Source organism: Lepus europaeus, chromosome 5 (genome assembly GCF_033115175.1).
Source record: "Lepus europaeus isolate LE1 chromosome 5, mLepTim1.pri, whole genome shotgun sequence".
Lineage (NCBI taxonomy): Eukaryota > Metazoa > Chordata > Mammalia > Lagomorpha > Leporidae > Lepus > Lepus europaeus.
The window spans coordinates 113,711,463-113,732,027 of NC_084831.1; the positions used below are offsets into that span (position 1 = coordinate 113,711,463).

The 20,565-nt window shown below is 41.2% G+C and overlaps 1 protein-coding gene across 14 annotated transcripts in view; it reads right to left on the reverse strand.

Annotated features, from left to right (window-relative positions):
* Positions 1–20,565, reverse strand: part of LOC133760110 (myomegalin-like) — a 228,226-nt gene that overhangs the window by 36,127 nt on the left and 171,534 nt on the right. For 13 of the 14 annotated variants that reach the window (XM_062192092.1, XM_062192085.1, XM_062192090.1 and 10 more), the window contains 5 exons: positions 20,052–20,164; positions 18,106–18,233; positions 8,491–8,579; positions 2,044–2,276; positions 447–882 (listed from right to left, as the gene is read on the reverse strand). In XM_062192092.1, coding sequence (XP_062048076.1) covers positions 447–882; positions 2,044–2,276; positions 8,491–8,579; positions 18,106–18,233; positions 20,052–20,164 — 999 coding nt within the window. Of the gene's footprint in view, positions 1–446; positions 883–2,043; positions 2,277–7,750; positions 7,962–8,490; positions 8,580–18,105; positions 18,234–20,051; positions 20,165–20,565 lie in introns of those variants that run through there. The other variant, XM_062192086.1, reaches the window with a different exon arrangement.

The window sequence follows — 20,565 nt, forward strand, 5'->3', positions numbered from 1 at the left end:
TGAGCTGTGATGAGCTGTGATGAAAATGGCAGTGAGAAGCGTTGTCACTACACAGTGACAATCTGCGCTGCCTCAAACCCAATACATCCCTACACCACAGCGGCTGCCACAACCTATGGAAACTGTCTGCTTTTGTGCCCTCTTTCCCCACCATCTTGAGGTCCTCAAAGGCATCGTTCAGGCTTTTTTGCCTGCTGCTAATGCCTACTGTGTTACCTGGAAAATTAAGCACTCAGGAAACATTCATGAGATACTGCTGTAAAAGCATTCTAGGGCGGACTGTGTGCAGAATATTATCATCGCCACTGTTTTTGGTGCAAAGGTGTTCTTCCCTCTGTATCTCCTGACACAAAAGGCAGAATTGTTTAAGGTAAAGACTGGTATCTCCAGCCATTCTCCAAGTGTGTGTGTGTGGTTTTTTTTATCTCATCCATGCCCACACATACTTGCTGGGCATCCACAGGGCGGGCAGCTCCAAGGTCAAGGCTCTGAGGTCTGGGGCAGGGCTTCATGCTCACATCCTCCTCCTCTTGGCCCTGGTGCTTCTCAAGAGAACAATGCAGTTCCGGGTTGCTTCCATCAGTCTCCTTATCCGGATGCCCCAGGAGTTCCGGAGTGGGTTTACTCTTCCCTTCCTTGCTGCTCAGCACCAGCTGTTCTTTGAGGAGGCTGATGATGTTGTGGGCATTCTTCAGTTTTCCCTGGAGCTTTCTGAACTCAGCCTGGAGGCTGCTGTCATTCAGACCCCCTTTGGCGACCCCAGTCTCCACCATCACCTCGCCCTTCTCCTTGTCTTCCTCTATCTCCCATCCATCAGACATTGCTTCTCCCATCTGCTCTTTCAGTTCTGCATTCTCAAGGCAAAGGCTCAGCATGGTGTTCCTGATGGAAACATACACAATCAGGGGCTGGGGCTGGTCTTCACCACAGTTGCTGATAGTCCCTTTTACCCACATCTAGTTCCATTAATTCACTCAGAGGCACCCCAGAGCATAAAGTAACCTCATAGATCTCCAACAGCTCCCCTATTTCACAGATGAGAAAATCAAGGCTCAGGAAGGCCGAGAGACTTGCTCATAAGTCCACAGTGCCATCATTAAACTCTTGGACTCAAGACACCCTGAGCCACACAGCCTCAAGTGTTCTAATTGTCAGTGGCCTCTGAACAAAACAAAATGGGGACTTATACTAAAATGAAAAGAGCAGAAAGGCCCCTGCCTGTAATAACTGTATTTTAGTGGATTATATAATTGCATTAATTATAATCACCAACAGTTTTAAACCCCAGATGATAAATAGGGACCTAGGGACACCGAAGAAATAAATAATGCTAATCAGAATTATAAGCAAATGCACCTATATAATTATTTGCTTGTGGAGGCCGGCATTGTGGGGCTTCAAGGTAAGCCACCGCCTGTGACACCAGCATCCCACCATATTAGCACCAGTTCAAGTCCCAGCTGCTCCACTTCTGATCCAGATTCCTGCTAATGTGCCAAGGAAGGCAGCAGATGATGCCCCAAGTACTTGAGCCACTGCCCCACAGTGCAGTCTGGATAAAGTTCCTGGCTCCTGGCTCTGGGATGGCTCAGCCCTGGCTATCAGAGCCATTGGAGGAGTGAACCAGCGGATGGCAGATCTCACTCTCTCTGTCTTCCCTCTCTCTTTCTGCAACTCCACCTTTCAAATAAATAAATAAATCTTTTTTAAAAAATAATTATTGGGCTGGTGTGTGGCATAGCGGGTAAAGCTGCCACCTGTAATGCCAGCATCCCATGCAGGCACCAGTTCGTGTCCTGGCTGCTCCACTTCCAATCCAGCTTCCTGCTAATGGTATGAGAAAAGCAGTAGAGGATTACCGTTAACCTAACATTACTGATTTTTTTTTTCTCTAGAGAATGTATGGAAGCATTCATGCCCAGAGCCTGGGATGTGGACTAAGCAGTCCATGGCAACATGATTGCCCTGGTTGCAGCAAAGTGACTGCCTTGGCCACGGTGCCTCATGCCTAGGAGGCTCCCCTCTCTTGGCAGAACATCCTACCTGATGTGGGACACAGAGGAGAATCCTGCTTCCTCAATTTGAGCCTTTAGCTCCTTCAGTTCCCCCTCAGCTTTTCGCTTCTCCTCTAAGTGCTGGTGAACCTCAGCCCTCAGTTGCAGCATTTCCTCCTGAAGACACCTGTTACTGTCCCCGGCTACCGGGGAGGGGGAGGAAAGCGACATGTCCGGGGTATCCACAGTTGCTAGGCTTTTCTCCAAAGCCACTTTGATGAGCTGAAAGAAAATCATAGGTTAAAGAAGTTAGGTCATTAAAGAGGATCCAAGAACAGGACATTGCAGGGGTGGTCTGTAATGGGGATAAAGGAGGCAGACCTAAAAGGAACTCCCACCATGGACTGCCTCAGTCATAAGGGTGCTGACACTGGTGTGGGTGGTAAGGGCACACCAAGTGCACAGGGGGGAAGAAGATGGGAACCCAGAGATGGGTAAGAAAACACCCAAGCATATAAGAAATAGACACAAATGGAGTTTAGCCAAAACTGCAGCATGTGGATACTTTGATGTTTCTCTTCCGTAGGTACAGAACTCCCAGGAAGTCTTCTTACAAGTCAGGGAGCTTCATCAGGTCCACAACACTGGAGTCCTGGACTGCCAATCGTGGCACAAGATACCAGTCTCAAAGCCTAAAATTCTGCCTGTAACTTAGACTCCAAGAGGGATGACTGAGAGGGAAGATGCGGGGCACTAGGGAACAGCAGTCATGATTGCAGAATTAGCGCAACACAGGAGCTACAGGTAAGACAAGGCAAGCTGGACTTCATGGGCAGCAGGAGAATCACGCCCTACAACTACTGAGAAGTTGGGGTGAAGCCACCCTGCCCAGCACCCACTGTACTCCTTAGTCGTTACCCTTTTGCTGACACTGCCAGACAAACTCTCTGCAAATCTAGGCACAGGAGAGGAAAAATTCCAATACATTTCTTTTTCCCTGAGGATACTCTTGAAGCTACTCCTCTTTCAGTTAAAACAGATCTTGTATTTTCTTTTCAAATCGGAATGTGTTAACTTTTAGATTTTATCATTGTTCATTTTGGGATCTTCTCCAGTTTTTTTGCCATGCTTTTATAAATGTAGAAATCAGATCTGAATATGATAATCTACTTAGAGTCTGGTTGCTTACTTTAGCACCAGGCTATTTTGCCTGTCAGTCCAATACTAATCTTAACACATCCCAATATCAGGTGGGCTTCTTGGTTCCTCTGTGACAGCATTTGCAGGTTTCACTTAACTTCAGATCAATATAGACCTCCTGATTTCCACTGCTCCTCCAGAGCTAAGTCTGGGTCATGTTGTTTTATCTCTGTGACTTGTACTTGCCATATATAAATCCATTCTGGCTATACAGAGTCATTTCCCAATGATCAAACTCATCAAAATATTTTATGTGCATCTCCATAAATCATGTAGTGGCTATCTGATTCAGGATGACTTGTAGAATTAATTAAAGGCTTTATACCTTCATTCTGGTCACCAATACATTCAACAGAATGGGGTCCAGAACAGAGCCACTTATCTGGATCAATGACTGTTGGAACTGTTTGGATGGCACACTTCTGCTATTCCCTGCAACAAGGCACAGTAGAGTCCAGACCACACGCTCACGATAGGATTGTTTCACAGTACACATGTGTAATGGTGGTCAGTAGCATAGCAGCTGAGGTTGGAAAGAGATGCGCACCCGTGGCACAGAAGAAAGAGATCCACAGATACAAATGCTCAATTCCTACGCATCCAGTCCCACCCGGGTTTTGTAGCCTGAGATCCAGCAGGCTCCTGGCTCCTGGATTCTAAGATTCTGCTGCCAGCTTACTCAGGCTGCTGGTCACTCTAGCTTGTGTCACCAAGCTTTTGTGACAAAATAAAGGAGGGGGGACTGGTTAACTCTGCCCCGCCTTAAACTATGTGATTTAATCTTTCTATATAAACTCTCTCAAACTTACTTAACTAAAATAACACTTATTCCTTTCTAAACTTTAAAGAGTTCCTTCTGCTTAAAACTGATGTCTGACTTTAAAGAAGTCTGTCCATTTATAAAGTGCTTCCTGGACATACATTACTTAATTCCATTGGTTTCAAAATACTTATCTTCTTTACAAAGAAAAATACAACCCATAAATTATTAGTGCCATAAGAATATTAAGGTCTATCTGGTCTAATTCACTATTTTAAAAATGAGAAAATCAGGCCGGCACCACAGTTCAATAGGCTAATCCTCCACCTGCAGCGCCGGCACACCAGGTTCTAGTCCCGGTCGGGGAGCCAGATTCTATCCCGGTTGCCCCTCTTCCAAGCCAACTCTCTGCTATGGCCTGGGAGTGCAGTGGAGGATGGCCCAAGTGCTTGGGCCCTGCACCCCATGGGAGACCAGGAGAAGCACCTGGCTCCTGCCTTCAGATCAGCGCAATGCGCCGGCCGCAGCGCGCCGGCCGCGGCGGCCACTGGAGGGTGAACCAACGGCAAAGGAAGACCTTTCTCTCTGTCTCTCTCTCTCTCTCTCTCTCACTGTCTAACTTTGCCTGTCAAAAAGAAAAAAAAAAAAGAGAGAGAGAGAGAGAGAAAATCAGTCACTGCCTAGAGATCTGATTTTTGCCTGAACTAAAGTTTAGGATTTCATATTTTCATCACAAAAGGGTCTCCAGTTTGGCTAACTTTAAAATGTAAAAGTAGATACAATTTAAATGTAAATGGTAGCCTTTTCATCAGTTTTAATCAACTAAGAGAAGCAAATATTTCTGTGCTTTCCCTCAGAAAAAAAACCCCAGGGATTCCAGGCTGTGTGATGGCAATATGAATTGATTATATCTATTTTTAAATTATTTCTCTCTCACAGGTTTTGTTTTTCACATTTCCTAATTCACTTGTACTATTACTTCCATTCAATTTAACTTTCTTGTGTACTGGATTCTCTCACAAAATAAGTCAGCATTAAGAATGTCAAAAATTAGCTTTTTCAAATGCTCAGCACACTAATTTTAGAGAAATGCAAATCAAAACCACAATGAGAGATCACTTAGTATCTGTTAGGATGGTTTTTATCAAAAAGATAACAATTGAGTGAGTGAATGCAGAGAAAAAGGAACGCTTAAACATTGTTGGTGAATATAAATTAACAGAGCTATTATGAAAAACAGCATGTGGTTCCTCAAAAACCAAAAAATGTAACCATCACATAATTCAGTAATCTCACTTTGGGGAACATTAAAAAAAAAAAAAACTGAAGTTAACACATCAAAAATATGTGGACACTTCCATGCCCACTGTAGTGCTACTCACAGTGGCCAGGATAGGGAATCAACCTAGGTGTTCACCATTGAGTGAATGGATAAAGGAAACTTGGTAGTATATACACAATCAGGGTACTACAAAAAGCTCATGTAAAATGAAATTAATAGTTAGATTTTGGTGCTAAAATTTTAAATATATGTACATGAGGGGTTTTCAAAAGGTTCATGAAATGGATATTATGGAAAACACCCAGCATAGATTTCAAAATTTTTGCACCAAAATAAATTAATTTTTTAATTCCATTTTTTCTCAAACTTTTTGAAGTATCCTTGTACTATTCAGCCTTAAAAGGATGTTGAAGGGTGGGGAATCCTGTAATTCACAACAGTATAGATGAATCTGGAGGACCTTATGCTAGGTGAAATAAGGCTAGCACCTAAAGACAATTACTGCATAATCTCCCTTGTATTTGGAGTCTAATAAAGTTGAGTTCATAGAAGTAGAGAGCACACAAATGGCTACCAGAGGCTAGGGAGTGGAGTAGGAAGGGAGAGAAGGGAAATTGTTATCAAAGTGTACAAAGTGTCAGACAGGTGTAATAGGTTTTCAGATGTATGGCACTATGACCAACAATCACGTATTGTAATTTCAAAATAAGAGAGTGGATTTCAAAATCTCACCATAAAAAAAAATAGATAGACAAGGTGTTGGATATGTTAATTAGCTCGATTTAATAGTTCCACATAGTATTTATATCAAATCATCATATTGTACCCCATAAAATCTAAAAGTATGATTTGTCAATCAAAATAAGATTAATAATTATCTTAAAATACCTTTTCTCAATTTTATCACAGTATATGGACTTCTGTTCTTTGTATTTGAATCCTGATTCTTGATTAGCTTTTCTCCTTCGCAAAGTTTTAAATGAAGAAAAGCAATGGTTTAGTTTCTTCCAGAGGAATTTCCTAGGTATTTATTATAGATGTTATATTTGCTTGAGAATGGGATTCTGTTGGATATCCCTAGGGAAAATGAGTATCAGATGTCCAGACCTGAAGCTTCCTTAGGTGAGTGAGTCCAAAAAATAGGAAGGAATCAACTTGTTTGAGCAAAAGGTAATTCTTTTGTTGGAAGGTACACAAAGTTAGATGATTTTTTAGGGGAAATATGTGTATTCTTGAGGTAGGAAGGGAGTTGGTTGTCAAAAATAAGGTTTACTTCCCAAGGACACAACAAGGAGGCACCCAGAGCCTAATCTTAAGGGGTTACTTCCCTGAAAAACAACTAAACAAATGTTTGAGAATCTGGACACAAAACAGTATGGCAAAGCAAGCTTTATTTAATTTGTAGCAGGACAGTCATAACCTCAAACTCCAGAAAAGATGAAGTAGTTTACAATGATTTCACACACCATAGTTCCTCCTATCCAAAGCTGTAGATCTATTTTCAAGGAAAAGTGATAAAAAAAAAAAAATGATGCTTATCTAAAAGATTCTTCATTCAACAGACATACGCTTTATCACAAGTCAAGCCCTGATTCAAAGGTTCCTTAATCTATGATTATACTAAATACTTCCTTATGCCAAGTAACATGGCAAGCAAAGTGAGGAAAACATTAACTCCCCAATTTAAAAGTTCATTTTGGGCTAGATGGACCATCTCAGAATGGGGTCCAGTCCTGTTCTCCATGCTGGGTTATAGGGAAGGTTGAGGAAGAAATGATTTACAGGCCAGTTTGCCCACAACTGAGAATTTGAGCAAAGGACTTAAATGATCAGGGACAGCTGACCATGTCAGTCAGAATCAACTACCCCCTCCCCATATCTGGCTTCCTGTTCACTTATTCTGGGGTTAATCCTATCTCATGGTCTCTGTAACCATCAGTGACCAGTCAACATCCCAATCTAGCATCTCTTTTAGAATGGATATTCATTCATCCTACAGCTCCTTCTTTTTCACCCAAGATCCTCAATGAAATCAGGGAACACGGGGCAGAGGGATCTCTCAGAGGGACAGTGGTATACATAATTAAAGTTGTAACTATAGGTTAGGAAAGCTCAGGGGAAGCTCTTCAAGCAGAGCTCATGCAAGAACTCAAGGGATAAGCAAGGTCAGGCATGGACAGGGCAACAAAATGGGCATCTTTCTAGAAGGTAAAGAAATTGGTGAGAACTTGAAAGGTAACCCAAACTCACATCCTCAAAAGCCAGAGATGGTGGGTGCCAAATCATGGCCTCTTATAAGTTTATTAGATGTCTCCTCTTTTTCTTATGAAGGAGACGTACAGGCAGACCCAGCAAGCCTCGTTTCCGCTACAGTTGTCCTAAGAGCACCAACAAAGCTGTCATTGGAAAAGCTCAGTTACTTTTGCAGAAGGATATTGACCAGTGACCTCCTTTCACCTGAACAACTTGGAGAGTCATAGGCATGGTCCATGTAGGAGGTGTGATTACTCAGTGTCACTGAGCAAGGTGGAGACAGGAGTTCCAGTGAGTCACTACCGGTGACTTAATTTCTGAGGTACAGGACATTCACTCTTGGGCTTGAGAACGTGCTGGTTTCACCTTCACTGATGGTGACAACAGGGTTTGAGCCTTGGGCAGCAAGTTCTGAGGCTTGACTGGAGCTTGCCGATGAAGCACCATCTGCTGGTCTTTGAGTCGTCATGACCTAGGTGTTGTGTCAGGTTGTGCAACTGAGTTCCCTTTCATATAATAGGATTTCATCAAGAAAGATCCCTGCTTTGGAAGCGTTTTGATCCTCTTGAAGCTTCTCAGAGGGCATTCTCCAGGTCCTAGGCCCTGTGACCAAGGTGCCCTTTGGGGACTCCCTGCTTCCTAGAGTGTGTTCCAGTTACAAAGGCCCAAGAGGAGAAGTGTCCATGTCGTGTAAGTAAACATTTTTCTAAAGCTTTAGCTACAGAGAGTATACAGAGGCAAAGGTAGGCAGAGAGGGGAAGAAGCAGAAGGAAGAAATTTAAGTAGTAAAAATCAAAGAGTAGATTAGAGCGGAAGGTGGAGCGAGGATGTGGCTTGAAGAGGCAGCTGGAAAGCTCAGGAGATCAGGAAGCAGCCGGGAAGTGGTTTATATGAAAAGGTATCATCTCACTCCAAGTCCAGATGGGCTACAGGAGGCATCAGACCTCAGAAGGGCTGTGCGCCTCCCACCCTGGGAACCCCCGCACCTGACACTGACTTACTTGCTGGTGGCTCCTGTGAGCAGCTTCCTCCTCAATACTGTCAGTGAACTCGGTGCTGGTGTCTTCAGTGTCATCCCCTGTCGCTGCACCTGCAAGTAAGTCCAGAAAAGAAAGGTGATTCCCTTCACAGATGGCTTCCAGACAGCAGGTACAATTACAGTCTTCTTAGCCATCTGCTTCTGATTTCTTCCTTCCCCCATATGCCTGGGCCCCTAGCCAGCAGGGCCAGCAGGGAAGGCAGAAAAACAAATAAACAAACAAACAAAAAAGCTGTCTTTTAGTGTCACTGGTAGTTTCTAGAGCTCCAGTCTAAACCTCAGGATGCAGGATGGCTTTGACTGCATGGTCTTGCACCTCAGTAGCCAATGGCCTCTCTCCCATTTCAGGACAGCCTGAATCCTTCCTACCGCTGACTAGCTGTGTAACAACTTCCCCTCTGTAACATGGGCTGCACATGACCAGCCTACCTCCCAACATTGAGTACTGAGAAGTTCCTTCCTTTCCTGAGGATTAGGACGGCTCTGCTCATCTCACACTTTGCCGTTGTTGGGATCAGTTGTGCCGAGGGTGATAATCTCTCTGTGCACCTCCCCTCCTGGGATCCTGGTGGCCTCTAGAAGTCCAGGTCTAATCAAGACCCAAGGTACAGAATGATTCATATTTCCAAATGCCTTCCCCAACCCCTCCTTCCCGTGTTTCTCAAACTCTTGTGCCATGTCAGCACCCTTCGCATGAAGGGTTTCTTGCCCTGCTTTGTCCAAGTGGGATTTAATCCATACTTTCATTCCCCAAAGATGGGCATTATCACCCTAGAGGAAAAACATCTACCCTCTGCTCCATGGGACTACAAGGCTTGTGATCTGGACAAAGTTCTAGGAGAGCACTGACAGAACTTTCTGCAGTGGTGGCCATGTTGTGTCTATGCTGCCCGATAGCATAGGCGCCAGTCACAGGTGGCCCTCCAGCCCCTGAAATGAGGCTATGCTGGAAGGACTCTATTTCTTATTTTGTTTAAACTTTTTTACTTGGATAGCCACATGCAGCTGGGGGTACCCATATTGGGCAGCACAAATCTGGGGCATTTCTTCCTCTTCACGTTGGTTAAACAATTGACCAATGTTAGATCAAGGCTGTGGTCCACAGGATTATTGATTTTTTTCCTAAAAGTGTAGGCATTCATACATTCATTTGAACACAGAATCTGCCCAAGTTTCAGAATCTTCAGATCTAATTTTGATCCTGACCTCAGCAACCAACTTGTTGAAACTCCTTTTCTGACCAGGTAATAACCTGGGCCTCAAAGAGATGAGGTGGCTTGTCCAAGGTCTCACAGTTGACCTGACAAGAGCTATGCTACCATGTCTTGTGACAAGTAGTACCTTTGCGTCTTTCTCCAAGACCAAACAATCTGTTCCCGAGCAGACATCCACGAATGAAAGGCTCCACATGAACACTGGACACTGAGTATCCTTCGCAGCTGAGGCAAACCGGAGCAGTCCACATCTATACTCTAGTTCTTGCTAACTTCAGCTCGGACCAAGGTATTTGCAGTGGCCCAGGCTGATCTCATCAGAGAACTGAGAGATAGTAAGCACACAGTCCCAACATCTGCAGTTCCCTGATCCTCACTGAGTGTTGTGTCAACTTTGGACCAAGGCAGGACCCTGTTCCTGAGGAGGCACCGTCAGTACTCAGCATCCTTAGAGATCCGGGGCAGACAATGCATTGCAGGAATTTTTTTTTTTTTTTTTTTTTTTTTTTTTTTTTTTTTTTTTTTTTTTTTGCATTGCAGGAATTTCTAACACCCTTTCTGGCTAGCTCCAGAACTGTTTCATTCAGGTTACTGGCTGAGTAGCTTTGGCTGCTTGGAAGACTCAGTGAGCACAGGATGCTAATTCACCTGAGGACACCTGCGTTCTACCACACTCATTTCACAAAATCTCACCCTGTAGGGCAGTAGAAAGCACAACCTTCCTTCCTGAACAGGAAATGAATTGTTCCACTCAGTGACAGGTTAAGAAAACATACTTTTCACATGGTTTCCTTCTGCGACCCTGTAGTTGAAAGCAGTTCAGCTCTCTATGGGGTCGGGATCCTCATGCCCTTACCTTTAGTGGCGGAACAGTCATGCTAGGCCTACGTTCCAAGGAGTAAGCGCAGTGGGACTTAGAAAAGGTGACTATCACTGGTTTCAAAGGCTTTTATATAATACGCTCTGCCCTCCACTTACCTGTACCAGGCCATCTGATGACACATCTGTATTTCTGGATAATGGTCCCTCTCTTTGATTCACTTGGGGGCAGGATGCTATACTTCTGACTTTATCAGGAATTAGATGGAGGCAAAAGAAGAAGGTCCATCTGATGCCGACACTCTACTATATAGGTATTTTGTACAATTTGTCCTTTTTCTTCCTTTTTTAAAGCTATCTCACAGTCTGCTACATTTCTCTTATGTGAACTTAAGGGTTGATCAGCCTTTTACCAGTTTGTGTTAGAATACTGAAAAATTTTCCCGCATATTTGAGTAAAAGAATAAAACTAAAGAAATCTTACAGGCATTATGGGAATAAAATGAGTTAATGATCTCACACAAGGTCCTATATTTAAGTTTACAATTAAACATTCCTCTTTCTGATATCATTTCCATTTTTTAAGTAAATAATAATAAAAAGTGCTTCCCTTTTGTGCATGATACCTCTTTCTAAGCTTTCATGAGCAAAATAAGAAAACCAATAACTTCATTGTATGGAGTGCTTTAAAGTGACCCATACTTTAATTAATGAATCTGCTTATTTTGAAAGAAACAGGAAATAAAGTGGCCTGCTCCCTTTGGATCCTCTGAAAGCTAACTACCTATGCTTTCGAGTTAACTTGACTCTTCTGGATAAGTCTTTCATGTCTGGCATTTTTATTTAAAAAACTAAACTTTTTATCTCAAGCTTCTTTGGAAGTTCTTATGTCGTGGCTTTAGGAACTTTCTAGACTCTGAGCCACACAAAATGTCCTTTCTGTAGATTTGGGAAAGTACACAAATAATCCTGGGTGAAAACCTAAGCATTATGCAAATATTTTCTTATCATTGAGGCAAAAATTCACAGCTTGGTGGAACGTTTTAAATTGAGGATGCAATAATGATTACAAACATGGACTCTGGAGCCAGAATGTCTAGGTTCAATTGTGCTTTTGTCACTATTTGATTTTAGGCAAGTCATTCTTTTCTGTAACTCAATTTTCTTGTCTATTAAGTATGATTAATTTTATTATGCATTCCAAACACTTGTGTGAACTTAAAAGGGTTTGATTTTGAAGTGTTTAAAACAGTGATTGGCACAGAATATGTTACTTAGTGTTACCTTTAAACAGTACTTCAAACTTACTATTATTGTTGGTGAACTGAAGTGGGCCCATGGGCTGCTAAGCTGAGGACTGAAAAAGTTGTAGGCTACAGAACCCAAATGTGTCAGCAGAGAGGGTTTATAACTGTAGCTATTAACTGGATGATCTTGATTCTACCTGTTCTACCTGTACTTTCTCCCTCCTAAATACCTGTTCCCCTCAGCAGAGGGCTTGAAATAAAAGTTGTTCTCCCTGCTCCACAACACAGTTGAAAAGGCCCAGAGGTGTCGGTGAACAGGTGCTTTACAGACAGGATCCATCAGCATTAACTGCCTAAAAGCTCTGCCACGTGGGAATACTCTGTACTGGGGAATTCAAGAAGTATCACTTCAATTCTATTATAAGGCATCCAAACTGGGTGGTCAAGACCATTTTCCTCAAATTCTACTCTGCAGTCATGATTTCCCCTTTAAACCATTCATATGGGATCAACAGAAAAGAGGTAGTATTTTCCCATATAGTTGCTAGAAACACAGCAGGGGTCAGCAATTTACTGATTTTAAAAGGGGATTTGAAATCTACACCTTTACAGCATGAGTACGTTTGCCATGCCATGTTCTTTCCCCCAGTGCTGGGCTCTTGTACTAGACTGTCTCTGGTCGGCCTCACCTTCAACCCCAGGCACTCTGCCATGTGCTCATTACAAGATCTCACATGTTCATGTCATGAGCCAGCAACTGCTGATTTCATAATATGATGCTATATCAAAGAATCAAGGACAAAAAGTCTCCTCTCAACCTGTATATTCACCTGCATCCATTTCCTTTGAGATACACACACAAAAAAATCAAGATTATATGTAGTCTCCCACAGCTTCTGCCAAGAAATAAAATTCTTCATCCAAACAGATTCTGGCCTTGGAACTGAAGTCAAAGAAAATGACTCAAGCCCTTCCCGTGGGGTACCTTTGTCTTTCCATTGTGATGTCTCTCAAGAGTCTTTCAGCTCCTTTTTTTTTCCCAGAAAGCAGTTAAGTAACTTTATAAAATTAAACTATAATCCAAAACACTTTAAGGGATATGAAATTTCACTAGGATTCTGAAGAGTTTTTTTCAAAACAGTAATTATTCATTATTCATGAATTCATTATTCTAAAACAAGAGTCAGCTGTCTTTAGGTTGATGGGGACATGTGTACAGTAGGACTGTCCTGGGCAGACTCGAAGATATGACTGCTGTACCTATTCTGCAATGTCAAGAAACTCTTCCTGCTCATGGACTCTTTTCCTCAAGAACCATAGCAGCAAGTGTCTCTGGGAACATTTAAAGAGATGGCACCACCCACAACAACCTCCTTAAATCTCTGTCCTGCCTTCTCATATGACTACTGGTTAAGGCAAGAGCATGGGAGGATTTTTAAGGTAAAGTAGCCCACTTCACATTTCTAGGAAAAGTGCAAAGCTGTTAATTTAGTCTTACTCCTTTGGGAGAAAATTTCAAGTTTCTTCGTCTTCCTTTAGGTAAATAAATCTCATTCCACAGAGCCTTAATTGAGAATTTTAGGACAACTGATAGACTGATTTTCCTCTAAGTGGTAAGTGAAAAAAAAAAAAGTACTTTATTTCTTTCTCATACATCTTTTAAGAATGAAATCAAATAGCTTCTGTTGGCCTTTTGATACTTTTATTGGATCAGTAACAATTTGTTGTGTCTCAACTAAAGTAGCTGAAATGCTAACACTTTATACATAAAAAATGTACACTCTTCAGCACAAATGTTAACACAGTTTAACAGCATGGAGCTAGGAAGAGATAAACTTCCAGAGAAAAACATACAGCTTAGCTTTGGTAAGGAAATAGTGCTGGATAGAATCGAACCCCAAAGTTCTGATCATTTTACATGGTACTTCCTTCTTCCCTGAAACTGTTAGGAATCACTTTAATTTCTCTCAACAGCCTACAAAAGTTTAAGTGATATTCTCAAACTGATACTTCATGGACACAGAAATTCATGATTTATAAAACACCTATGTTTACACATGCATCTGAAGTGTTTAGATTGTGAAAGGGACCTTAATGACTTTGACAATTGCAAAAAGCAAATCTCCAAGCATTTGCTGGTCAATGAGTTCTTCAAGGGACCATGGTGGAGCATTTGGTTCATGTATTGAACAGTCCTGCTCTTCATATTATTTGAGATCATTTTTCTGATGTTGCCTAACTTTTTATTTTATCCTTCCAGCTTTAGAAGAGGGAAAGACTATGATAAATATTTTTTTTCTATAAACTCTAAATAACAAAAAAAAATGGAATAACAAAAATAGTTAGCACATCACTGCCACTTTAATTATTTTATTTGAAATCTGATGAAACAAGTATTGTCATCTCTACAGTTTTGGGTTTCCCCTCTGATTACCACTCTTTGTCAGAGGCACAATTTTATTTGAGAAATCCATCCTGCCTCACGTGATTACATAGACAGCAACTGAGGACTTACCTTTTGTCAATACCCAGACTACTTAAAAGTAACAGCTGTTTTCTAATCCTGCTTTAACAGATATTGCTGCAAATGGTATTGCTGCAAATTCGTATTCCAAAAATGCATCAAGACTCAAAGCTATTGCCCTACAGTAATCACTCCAATGTATTAACCTACTAATACAACGTATTAGCCTACTGACTCACTCCTTCTGCTTTTTCATGTTGGGTTGTCTTATAACAGCTCCACATTTCCAGCTGTTCTTTCCATGATATAAATGGCTTCATACTACCAAAAGGAGATTTAATCTTAAGAGAAATCAGAGAAAATACGTGCTTGCATGTCACAGAATGATGGTGTCTGAAAAAGTGAATAGACTTCATTCATTCTACCTCTAATGTGATTTCCTCAAGGCAAGGCGGAAGGCAAACTTCAAGTGTGGGGGATACTAATACTTCTTAACCTCATGGAAGCCTAACACCTTTTCTTGCAGGACCCTGGCTACAGACCTGCAGGATACTATCTGATGCCCTTTGTTCAAAAGGCAACTTGAATTTTTCAGGGATGTCAAATGTGAAGATTCTGTGACTTTCATATAAAAAGACCATGGAATCAGAAAACAATGACTTTATTCTACCATTGGGAACTAGAGTTTCCTAATTCTAGCTCAAGGGAAGCAAAGGTGGTATTGTTCTCTATGAGGTTTATAGACTAAAGGAAAGGAACTTTAGATAGGTCAATCTTGATTTCTCAAGGAAATGAGTAATTTCCAGTGTAGTGTGACCTTCTCTGTCTTTCCCTAATCTGAAGACCTTAGATCCAACCTGACTAAAGCAGAGAAATTCCAATCAATTTTCTTGAACTGGCTTGGAGCAATGAGCCAACCTTCTTATAGCCCAGATACTGAATCAGAAGCATAAATAAGCACGCCTCTGCTAGGTCTTTTATGCACCTCTGCCATAAAGTCACATAGGTAGAAACTGTAAGTGGAATATACTAAAGAACCTTCTAAGTGGCTGGTATCTAATGTCCTTTACAGGTTAAGATTTTCTTTAACCTTAATAATTTCTTATTATATAATATAATTGAAAAATCTTTTTAAACTATGAACAAAGAAAAAATGTGCTTTCCCTAAGAAGTAGATGTATTAAAAATATTTTCACTGTCCACAACAGAATAAATAAAAAGCAGGTATAGAGGACTGAAGTGGGAGTTGAGGAACAAAAGTAAACCCTATTAAAGTAAAAGGCTTATCTATTGAAATAGCCCAATAACGCCTTTTTTAAAAAGTCCTAATTTGGCTAAATAGCCAAAAAGAGGACATCAGACAAATGTTGACTTATACTAAGCACTATCATCAGATTTCAGTAATATAGTTTAAAAAACCTGCAGCAGAAAAAAATTTAGATGAAATTTTTTTCATAAAGACTTCTATTTCAATCAAAATAAATACTATTAGATATCTTTTTCAATTCTATAGTTCTAAAAACCAGTTGTAAAAACTTCATCTACCCTGATGACTTGTAACTCTGCTTATTATTAAAGGAGAAAATGTGGCAAAAATGAAATGTATCCACCTAGATTTTTCTCATTTTAAGTTCTACACTTCTGATCAAGCATGGCCTAAGTAAAAATTCATTATTTCTCTTTGAAGATTTTTTTATTCAACACAAAATTCTATAAGCACATGATGCTTTATCTAAAATTATTATAATGTTGAAAAATGCCTGACAAGGTAGTATAACCCAATAAGATAAAAAGTTACGCTCCTGGAAAAAGAATGGAATCATATGATACTATAGTAAATATGATTATATGAATGATGTATCCAATCACAGTGTCACCCATCTGAGTTACAGACAAAATTCATCAGAATCATATTCTCTATTCAGACATCAAATTATCACATAAAATTGTGAGAACATCGGGCTCTCTCCTGGTAACACCATTTGCATGCCTCATTCCTGCTAGCAAGACCAGAAAGTTAGTGCCAGATCTTAGCCAAATTTACGGTGTCAAGACCACACCCTTAATTCATCCTTCTATCAACTCACTTTCATTGGAGGTTGATAGAAGTACGGTGTATTTACTATTAATCACTATATTCACCATGAGACCTTAGATCCAAAAATCACCTATGGTTGAATCTTAATAGGAGACTTAAAGAGTCTCCTTTATCTATTAGTAAAAGTAAGGAAAGATGTTTCCTAAATGCCTTGTTGTAATGACATGACAGACTAGCACTGGATGGGTTGACATTTCTACTGCTCACATCCATTACCCACCTCACTTTTGGGAAGTTACAAAAAGTTTTTTGTAGGAAAGAGGCTCTTAAAATGGAAAGAGTAAGAAAAGCAGGTGGTTCTGCTTATACCTTCTTTCTCAAACAACTCCTTTTCCCTTTAAAAGCCACTAAACTGGAATGACATTTCTATTAAGAGGAGGGCTTATAGCTGCCAATCTTTGAAAACCACTTAGGAGATTCCAGGGTGCTTCTTCAGTAGAACATTTCTTCCTATCCATTTTAGTTTGACTGAAGCTCTGATTCAGGAACAGGTAAACGTACAGAAACTCGGAAGGAATTCAGATTGTAATGTAAGCCATGTCAACACAGGAATGTGAAAGAAATAAAATGTCATGTAAAAAAAAAAAAAATGGAATGTGTCCCACCTAGTTTAGAAAGGATCCTCAATCACATTTGTGGCACTGGAAGCTGTCGATCCCTACTCCCCAAATTCCATATTCAATGGAACTGAAATCTCAGTTTCTAATCTAAGAAACTTATATACAGCAGAAAAAAGAAACCTCATGGTGCTGAGCCTTCAAAGCTCCAAAATTACCTGGTCAGTTTTCACACTCATGACATTTAAGACTCCAGAAATACAATATTGAAAATTATAAGAGCCTGTCTGCTGCCACTATCAAATGGAAGTATAGAAACTACACTCTCTTCTGGCTATAATAAGCTATTTAGTGGAATACTGAATTTAAAGGGAGACACTACATTTGAAATTACCTTTGTACCTGGAGAATTCTGGCTCTGAAAGACCTTTCTTGAAATTCTGTTCTGACTAAATAGCATGCTCTTGGTTTAAAGGAATCTACAGGGATTAGTGAAGAAATAATTTTAAATAGGATTTAATCTGCACCAATTTAATTGCACCTGTGTCATTCGATATTTAACTCTGAAACAACACTAGGGCTAAAGCTTTACTGTAAATACCTTAATAGTCTTTGCCTCTGATCTCTAACTGACCTTCTCAACACCTGCAGTCTACCATTACAGGCCCACTCTCCTAGTTCTGATCTACTTTATCCTTTGATTTAATTTAAAAAGTGCTCTCACTCAAAGAGCAGGAGTTGATTGAATGGCAAAAATAATACACACATGCATTTATGACATGATATGGAATATAGGAAATGGATTGTGAAACTGGGGAGGAATAAACTTTATTGGCCCATAGAAGGATGAAGGAATGAGAAGGGGCTAGGGAAAGGAATGCATATGGGTGGAAAAACTAAAATGGAATGATTTAAAATGTGCAAATACACTTTGTAACCTCCACCATCAATTCATAGATATGTACAATGAGATACAGGTAGGCTAAAGTGAGTTCCACTTTGTGGTTGATGCTACTTGTACCAGTTCTATCATTAGTAAGTCACCATTTAATTCTATGAAGTCAGACAAGGCTCTCTCTGGTTAGTGCAAACAAGGTTTCCATCCTGGGCTGCAGTCTGACCCGCCAGTGCTCAGAAGGCATGCTTGTGACGAACTCGCACACTTTCCAGTTCCCCACCTCCAATGGCGGCCAGGGTCTCCAGCCTGCTTAAGCGCTCCAGGCTTCTTCCAAGAACTTCTTCTAGTCGACCGCGTAACACCTGGGCCCCTTCCAGTTCCACCTGCAGAGTTCTGTCTCTTTCAGAGCTGATTAAACATGCCACGTGGAGGAAAAAGGATTAGTCATCAAATTTAATGAACGCACATATATTTCCCAAGAGACATCAATGCCACTCTGAGCCATGAGACATTCTAAAGTAATGGTTCTGCAGGACACAATAAATGGAAGGAGTCTTTGTTGGGCACTCGTGTTTACCCCTGCTAAGTTAACAAGGCCTACTCCTTTCTTTAGAGTTTGCCCATTTATGTTAGGTTCCGGGTCAATCTCACATAAAATTATAGCTCCTAAGATTAATTCCATACTGCTTTAGTCCATAAGAAGAGAAATTTCATTATCCAAGAGCTTTAGTTTCTGAGACACTAAAATCCAGGAAAAACGAATTATGTTCTCATCTGCTATAAAACTTGACAATGCTCCGAAAAAGAATCAGTTCAAAAGACTAAAGATGCAGAGGTTCTTTAAAAGCTAATACAATCAAGTAGTTCTATCATACAGTTCCTCTGCATTCATTATCCTGACATAGAAAGAAAGCATTTTTAAAAACACAATAATGAATTAGAAGAAAGTAAATAGTAAAATAATAAAAATTTGAAAGGAAAAAATGGACTAGGAAGGAAGAAAAATGAGAAAAAAAAAGAGATAAAATGAACTAGAAAGACATATAAGACAAAATTAAGCCATACAAGAAACTATATTAATCATGTTGGTTATCAATCATCCCAGAGTGATATTTACCATGATGAGGAATATATTTTTATATTTTCTTCAAGATGCTAAGTGAGTATCAGTGCCAGTCTTCTTGTTATAATAGGACAGCCTTTAACAGGACATTAAGCAGATAAAGAAAAAAAAACCTTTCCTGGGTGCTTACTATGTGCAAGGTATTGTCTTCTCGTTTAATCTCTGCAAGAGCTATGTGAAATAAGTACCATTCCTGACCCAAGATTTAGAACTGAGGCTCAGAGCAATCAACACAACAGGTGACAGAAAGGGCAACCTCGGCGCCGTGGCTCACTAGGCTAATCCTCCGCCTTGCGGCGCCGGCACACCGGGTTCTAGTCCCGGTCGGGGCACCAATCCTGTCCCGGTTGCCCCTCTTCCAGGCCAGCTCTCTGCTGTGGCCAGGGAGTGCAGTGGAGGATGGCCCAAGTGCTTGGGTCCTGCACCCCATGGGAGACCAGGAGAAGCACCTGGCTCCTGCCATCGGAACAGCGCGGTGCGCCGGCCGCAGCGCGCCTACCACAGCGACCATTGGAGGGTGAACCAACGGCAAAAGGAAGACCTTTCTCTCTGTCTCTCTCTCTCACTGTCCACTCTGCCTGTCAAAAAAAAAAAAAAAAAAAAGAAAAAGAAAGGGCAGCCTCAGCAATTATCCCTGATTTATTTGCCCTCCTCTTTGGTATCACACACATCTGAACTTAATAAAAAATGAAAAGAATACTGGGCGGGGGTGTCGGGCGGCACTGTGGCATGGCAGGTAAGGCCACCACTTGCAGTGCGGCATCCCATGTGGACACTGGTTCAGTCCCAGCTGCTCTACTTCCGATCCTGCTCTCTGCTATGGCCTGGGAAAGCAGTGGAAGATGGCCCAACTCGTTGGGCCCCTACATCTGCATGAGAGACCCAGAAGAAGCTCCTGGCTCCTGGCTTTGGATTGGCTCAGCTCTGGCTGTTGCGGCCATTTCGGGAGTGAGCCAATGGACAGAAAAACCTCTCTCTCTCTCTCTCTCTCTCTCTCTCTGCAGCTCTGCCTTTCAAATAAATAAGTAAATCTTTAAAAATAAATAAGTAAATAAATAAAACACTTTTTCAAAGAGTAAAAGGAAAATCAGTCACTCTCTTACTTCTCTGGATGGGCATGGAACTTCACCAGACTGCTATAGAGCTGTCGCTCTGCTTGCAAGGCCTCATTGAGCCGACTCCGTTCATCTACCAGTCCCTCCAGCATCAGCAGCAGCTGAGAAAAGAAGGGAGAAGAAGCAATATGCAAATGGTGAAGGGAGACAGAGAAAAACAACAAAAAAATGCATTCACATGTACCATGACTATTACTTGCCTCAGCTTCCTACAATATATCACAGTTTTCAAATCAATGTCACATTCATTATAACTTTTTATCTTTAAAACCCTATAAGGCAAAATTCAAACATGGGACGAGAAGAAGAAAAAGGAGAGGGAAGCCAAAAAACACAAGCGGCTAAAAGAAAGGAAGGAAGGACGAAAGAAAGGATGAAAAAAAGAAAGGGGGGGAGGGGGGAGGAGGGGAGGGGGAGGGAGGGAGGGCAAGAAGAAAGTGGAGGAAGGAAGGATGACAGGGAAGCAGATATATAACAGGATTTACTAGTATTCTTTATTCAT